This window comes from Lycium barbarum, chromosome 10, assembly GCF_019175385.1.
Source record: "Lycium barbarum isolate Lr01 chromosome 10, ASM1917538v2, whole genome shotgun sequence".
Classification (NCBI taxonomy): Eukaryota; Viridiplantae; Streptophyta; class Magnoliopsida; order Solanales; family Solanaceae; genus Lycium; species Lycium barbarum.
In genome coordinates, this window is record NC_083346.1 from 119,746,360 (window position 1) to 119,752,990 (window position 6,631).

General features: G+C 40.5%; 1 protein-coding gene across 4 annotated transcripts; it reads left to right on the plus strand.

The window, feature by feature from the left end:
• The first annotated feature begins 3,379 nt into the window (after positions 1 to 3,379).
• LOC132615417 (probable protein arginine N-methyltransferase 6) lies at positions 3,380 to 6,296 on the plus strand. 4 transcript variants are annotated; one of them, XM_060330023.1, is made up of 5 exons: positions 3,380 to 3,531; positions 4,692 to 4,776; positions 4,978 to 5,186; positions 5,709 to 5,812; positions 5,917 to 6,296. In XM_060330023.1, the coding sequence occupies exons 2-5, from the start codon at positions 4,767 to 4,769 to the stop codon at positions 5,957 to 5,959; spliced, it is 366 nt and encodes a 121-aa protein (XP_060186006.1). In that variant the 5' UTR covers positions 3,380 to 3,531; positions 4,692 to 4,766; the 3' UTR covers positions 5,960 to 6,296. The 4 variants fall into 4 exon arrangements, with proteins under 4 accessions (XP_060186006.1, XP_060186008.1, XP_060186005.1 ...); XM_060330025.1 differs by lacking the exon at positions 3,380 to 3,531 and adding an exon at positions 3,538 to 3,791; XM_060330024.1 differs by lacking the exon at positions 3,380 to 3,531 and adding an exon at positions 4,152 to 4,170.
• The last annotated feature ends 335 nt before the right edge of the window (positions 6,297 to 6,631 follow it).

The window sequence follows — 6,631 nt, forward strand, 5'->3', positions numbered from 1 at the left end:
GGACTCTTTTACGCGAGCACCTCCCACATCCTCGCGTGTTGGAGATATTATTTCGGGGCGGCATCTACCGTTGCGTGTCCGTTGGTCGGGTACAGCATGATTGGGCGCTCATCACGGCCATGGTTGAGCGGTGGAGGCCAGAGACACATACCTTCCATCTTCGCACTAGTGAGGCCACGATTACACTTAAGGATGTAGAGGTCCTCTTTGTATTGCGGGTTGATGGAGAGCCACTGCACACTCGGTACGAGCCTCCTCCTGGTAGGACGTGGGTGACAGAGTTGACTAGGCTCACCCACTTCGTGCCTGATGCCGCGGCCCAGATATCCGGACTTAGACATCACCTCGAGATTGACATGCCTTATGCGAGGAGGTGGACAACGGGTTTTGACCGGGATGTCGATACGCACCACAGTATTCTTCCATTCCGGGACCAGCTTGATCACAGGACGGATGGTGCGGTAAGCCTATTTAAATTTACATTAATAATTTAATTAAACATCTTTTCTACATGGTGATCGCTGATTTGTATTTATATGTTATGCAACTATTTATATGGACGTCGTACGCTGCTATATTAGATGGTATGCCCCCATTCTGTAGGGCAGGTCAGGGGGTTTGGAGGTCGCGGTGTCCATTGATACACCTAGACATCGTAGAGGATCACATGCTCGAACGTGTCTTACGACAGTTTGGGCATACACAGAGTATACCCCCTGATGTCCGTCATGAGCTGCGACACTACCAGTGGGACGATCGGGCTGCCATTGATGATAATTTTTTGGCTTTGATGGATGTCCAGCTCCACCGTTGGGAGAACAGGTTGGGCACTTTAGCGGTGGTCGGCCATTTGACTCCCGTTGAGCATTACATGCGCTGGTACCATCAGATCACACCCCGATTGATTGGCAACCCAGCTTTGCGTCCCCCTAGGGATGTAGGATATTCATCACTCGCGGGGCAGTATGAGGCATTGGTAAGTTTATCATATTTAGATTTATCTAATTTCATTAATTGTTACGTTTTAAAAATAAACTTTTTTTGTTTCTGTTAAACACAAATGCAGCTGGTGGTCGTACAGCGTTTACGCATCTTGGGGTTAGAGCATATGCCTTACCTTGGGCTTGCCGCAGAGATGGTTAGGATTTCCGAGGATGGTATCCGCCAGGCAGGCGAGATTAGGCGCATGGCGGAGCCTGTTCCGGAGGCTGAGTATCAGGCAACACCAGGGGCTCCCAGAGGAGGAGGCCGTGCTGGCAGAGGACGTCGTGCGCGTAGAGGACGCGGCGCTGCTGCCGGAGGACCTGGTGGTGGAGGACTAGTAGATGAGGCAGATGAGGCTTGTCCCATTTCAGAGGGCGTTCACGGTCTAGTCCATCCGCAACCCTTCCAGGCCGGTGGCAGCTCACCTGGAGACTCACCTACGTTTACGCCGGCGCTCTTACTTGTTGAGATACCCGGGTCTTCATCACAGCCGAGCCATAATGCATACATGGAGGAGCGTGATAACGTTGATTAGGCGGCGTTACGCGTTTCATTAGCTGATGAGCGGCCTGTGAGGAATTCAGAGGGAGCCCAGATTCTTGACTTTGATGAGTTTTTGATCCCGGTTAGTATTTAAAATACATATTTGTTCATTTAAATTATTTAAATACATATTTGATGAGTTCATTTAAATACACACACACACACACACACACACACACACACACACACACACACACATATATATAAGTGTTATTCATTATTTAGTAATATTTTATATTTTAGGATTCGGCGCCAGCGGGTCCATCAGAGCCACCCACTTAGCTTGCCGAGGCAGAGGTGTCTTCTCATGAGATTACCGAGGCGCATGTAAGTTTTTTACTTAAAACTAATTTTATTCAATATAAGGTCAATATTTAATATACATATTTGATCATTTAAAGTACTTATTATTTCATTTTTTTCATATGTTAGGATTCGGCGCCAGTGGGTCCACAGGAGCTGCCCATTCCGGAGCATTCTCATCAGCCTGTCGAGGCAGAGGTGTCTTCTCATGAGACTATCGAGGCGCATGTAAGTTTTTTACTTAAACTAATTTTATTCAATATAAGATAAATGTTTATTTAATTTTTATAACCTTTACTTGGACTTCTAACAGCATCTCGTCCAGGAGACTACCTCATATTCACCATCACACCCATCTCAGGAGGCTACAGACCCATCTCAGGAGCCTTCTCAGGCGCCCGTTGACACACAGGTTTGATTAAATAAATAGCGTTAATGTATTCAACATAAATAAGAAATGGTACTAATATTTATATATTTTTCAAGTTCATCCTTCGGCGCCTGCGGTGGCGACTCCCGACGAGGAAGAGGTCCAGTTTTCAGACCCAGCTCAGCCTGAGGTTCTGAGCGTGCCAGCGGGACAAGATCCCAAGAAGAAGCACGTTCTAGTTAAGGGCGCAAGGGTTAGGGGAAGAGGAGATGATCATGACTTGGAGCGTCCGGCTATTAAGAGGAAAAAGGGCGACAGAGACGATGGCGAGGGCGGTGGGGATGGTATGAGCCTTAGGCCTAGGGATAGTCTCCGTCATACTACATGTGAGACTCATCCTCGATAGTGTATATACATTAGTGTTGTATAATTTATCGTAAATATTATACATTTTTTGCATATTTATAAATATTATCATTAGTCTTTATTATTGATAATAAAAAAAAATGTGACACATTCGAAATAAAGTTAAGCATTAATTTAAAAATAAGACGAAACCCTAAAAGATAAATAACTTAAAGCTAATGACTACAAGTCTTCAAACAAAAAAGGATTTCGAGTACTTTTCAACTATTAAAACGACAATTTAAAGTATCACATATTCTTGATGTGTTGAGCCTATTTTATTAATTGTACAAATATAACTAGAGTTCTATATAAAATATTGGGTCTTAAAGCATGATTAATATACGGCTAAACTACGTAAAAAAGATAAAATTACGTAATAAGGGAAGAATGGAAAGGGGGACTTGTGATTTTATGGTCTCCTATAACGCAGTAAAATCATGCGTTATACGTTGGATCGTATTCCGTATAGCGCATTATTTTACTGCGTTATAGGACTTAACGGGTCCGTCTCTGTTAGTACTATGGCGCAATAAAATATTGTGCTATAGATACTTTAGTAACTTTTTTTTTTTTGTTGAGATATTTTGGTTCAAAATATTTTTTTTTGAGCCATTTTGGTTTCGGTATCCCGGAAGGAAATCCATAATTGGTTGGACCCCAATGAAGATAAGAGCACCAAATGAAATATCTAAGAAAAGATATTTATACATAGAGAAGCTAAGAAGCATAAATATGAAAACTCATCATTCAATTATTTATTCTGACCCTCCAAAAATGGGCCAAAAGTCTCTTCTCCAACCCCACAACCCACGCCTCCACGCCCCAACCCCCACCCCATCCAGATACCCCCTCTCTGACCTTTATCTTATTCACATCCCAACAGAGAAATCACTGTTGAAAATGTTTTGACCCGGCCACAAGTGGTTAGTAACATCAAATTCAGTTATTTTTGGGTTTCAAATTGCAAACTATTATCTGTGTCAAAAGACAATTATTTCTTAATCCAAGGAAGTGGATGCAGACCTGTTAAAGGAGCTATATGAAAGAAAAAATTGTATGATTCAAGTTTAACCATGTAATAAGGGTTACTTGTGCAGATCATTGGATTGTTGGTTTCTGCAGATATAAGTGTGTAATCTGGGACATTGGATTGTTGCCCTAACATAAAAAAGCATAATTTAAGGTGATAACCATGTGCGAAGAAGGGTCAGTCCGTAGCTCAATCTGTCCAGGTTCTGTTGGACAGTCACGTAACATGTAGAGTGCAGAGCTGTAGAAGACGATTCAACCATGTCAATTAATATTTTGTCTTCAAAAGAAAAGAGCCGTGGGACTATATACTAAATATTTGGGATTAAAGAAGCAATTAATGGTTCATGGAAATTAGTTGCTCGGAATAAACACTCACATCTATTATTACAGCGGTGAATCCCCAAGAGGAAAAGAAATCCTTTTCCTTTCCTGTTGGAGATTTTGGGTTGGGGGGGGGGGGGGGTTGTATGTAAGGGGGTCAGTCACATGGCTTTTAGTTGCTTTGAGCGGTGTGATTCATTATAGTAAAGGTGCTCCTGCAGTGCATTTTCTCGAAAACCAATCTTAAGAGCAGTTTGACTATTCAATTGTGACAAGAATAGTTTTATTCTTTTGTTAATTGTTATCTGATATTTATTTTACTTGTTTAGTAATGTCTATTATGTTTGTTGTGTAGAGTTAAGTTATGATTTGATACTCCAATTACTCCTGTACGTCCTCTACCAGCAGAAGGCTGTTGGAGGTTCATGGTAATGTAAGATTCTAGTGATCATGAAGATGGTAAGGGATCTTGCTTGTGATCCTGGTATGGATGTATAAATTGCATCATGCTCCTGAGTCTTCACAGTTATTTTAGCAGACGTAGGGTGTTTGCAGTCTCAAGTATGGTTCGATATTTATATCAAAATCTTCGGGAACATACAATTTAGAATGTTCTGGGCTTGTGTGCCTTATGCTCAATTATTTCCTCTGGCTCTTGTATCTTATGCACTATTGCAATACTCATCAGCCTTCCTAATTTTGGACTCATTTCCCTTCAACTAAACGGCAGGTGAAGCATGTGGACTGATATACAGTGACAAGTCAGGAGCTAGAGTCCATCACTGCCAGATTCAAATTTGAGTCAATGATGCGATGTACAACTTCTCTCTCTCTCTCTCCCCCCCAATAAACATTGTCTGAGTGTGTTGTCCACGGAACTCATGGCATTTTTTTATAACATCTGTTTTCTTGTGGGTGGAAGATGATGATTCATGCTTTTCTTCGTTAAGTGCTGATACTTTGTTCATTAATGTTCACTAGTCGTTGTATGGCCTGACTCTCTTTTTCTTTTTCAGCACCATTTCATGGTTTTGCTTTCTGGTTTGATGTGGAGCTTACTGGCCTGGCAGTACTTCTGTTGAATAATGGTATGCCACCCTCATTTGTTGAGCCTTCAAACAGTTACAGTCAGGAAGGCAATATACACAGAAAGAAGCGTCCCAATCCTAACGAAGCTCTTGTCTTGTCAACTGCACTAGAGGATCCCCCAACACACTGGCAACAGGTTCTAAAAATACTTTCCCCCCAAAAAAATCTTTGGGTGCTCTCTCTGTTCTACTCTTTTGTTTTTTGGTTCATCGGAATGGAAGGTAGGCATAGAAAAGAGGTAATTGATTGTCAATCAAAAATTTGCAACCAATTTTGGTATCTAATTTTATTAAATGTACACTAGGAGTTGGACAAATATACATTTTTCACTGTACTTATCATAGATTGACCAGTAAATACCTACTGAGGGCCTGAGGCCATGAGAAATATGTTCGCTATAGTAGAGAGAGGCTCGGAGCTTCTATGCACATTTCTTTTGTGCTAAAAGCTGAAAATGATGTCTTGAAATTGTCGTTGATAACCCTTTGAGAACTCCAAAGATAATATTGTCAATATTAAGTCTAGATGCATATCTTTGCTTAGCAATCCTGTTTGGAACAAAATTATGGAGTTATGGTGATCTCATACTATTTTATTAGCTCCTCTGGAGAAACGTGCATGCGCTCGTGGTTTTTCATTTTTGATATGAATTTTGCAGACATTGGTTTACTTCTATGAACCCTTGGACGTGAAGCAAGGCTCTCGGACATTGTCGCAAAGCAAAGAAAATGCTCGATTCATGAACATCCATCTTGAATATTCGTACGTTTTGGCCCAAAGCTCAATCAAGCCCGCTCTAGTTTATTTTCAGCTTTTCTGGTATTACCTATAACATTAACTTCCTTTTTGCATCTCTGATCGTGCAGATCTGGTGGACGTTCGTTTGTCAAAGAGTCAGTGATGCGTTAAATCGACATATGAAGTCTTTGTCCCTTTAACCATTATCATGGTAGTCCTACACAGTTTCTGATGATTCTGGTTGTATTTTAGGTAGGGAAACTACGGTGATCAGGGCATTTCCACTTTGCCTTTTAACTTAAAAGCATTGAATGTGACAACTTCATTGCATATGCATGTAGTGTATTATGTGAAAACTTATAAAATGTCATCACGAGAATATGGGTCTTTCCCTGAGCTGTAATTTATAGAGTAGATTTAGGGTTGATCTGGTGCTGTATTAGAATTTTTGGCTTAAGTTAATACTCATTTGGATATGAAAAAGATAAAAGATCTAATTATTTCTTCAGCCACCAATTGGGCCATGTATATGACCTATAGGCGTCCCATGTTCTCTAATTATTATTTTTGCTTGTTCATATCTAATCCACGTCTTGCAATTTTCACGCCTTTGACGGCCACAATCATTGTATGTTTCTAAATAATAGAAAGAAAAGAAAAATGATATTTTAATTTTAGCCATATAGAAGCATCTATATTGAAAAAAATGTGCGGATCCCATACTAAACACCAACCAATATTTAAAAAAAGAAAAAGAAGAAGAAAAAAAAATGAAATCCACCATCTCCAAACTCACGGAAAAAAAAAGTAAACCCCATATTAACAAAATAAAAAAAAAGTGAA

Coding starts and splice junctions, on each gene's coding strand:
- LOC132615417 (XM_060330023.1), top strand. Junction 5,187..5,708: donor CCCCAACACACTGGCAACAG/GTTCTAAAAATA, acceptor TGAATTTTGCAG/ACATTGGTTTACTTCTATGA. Junction 5,813..5,916: donor AACATCCATCTTGAATATTC/GTACGTTTTGGC, acceptor CTGATCGTGCAG/ATCTGGTGGACGTTCGTTTG.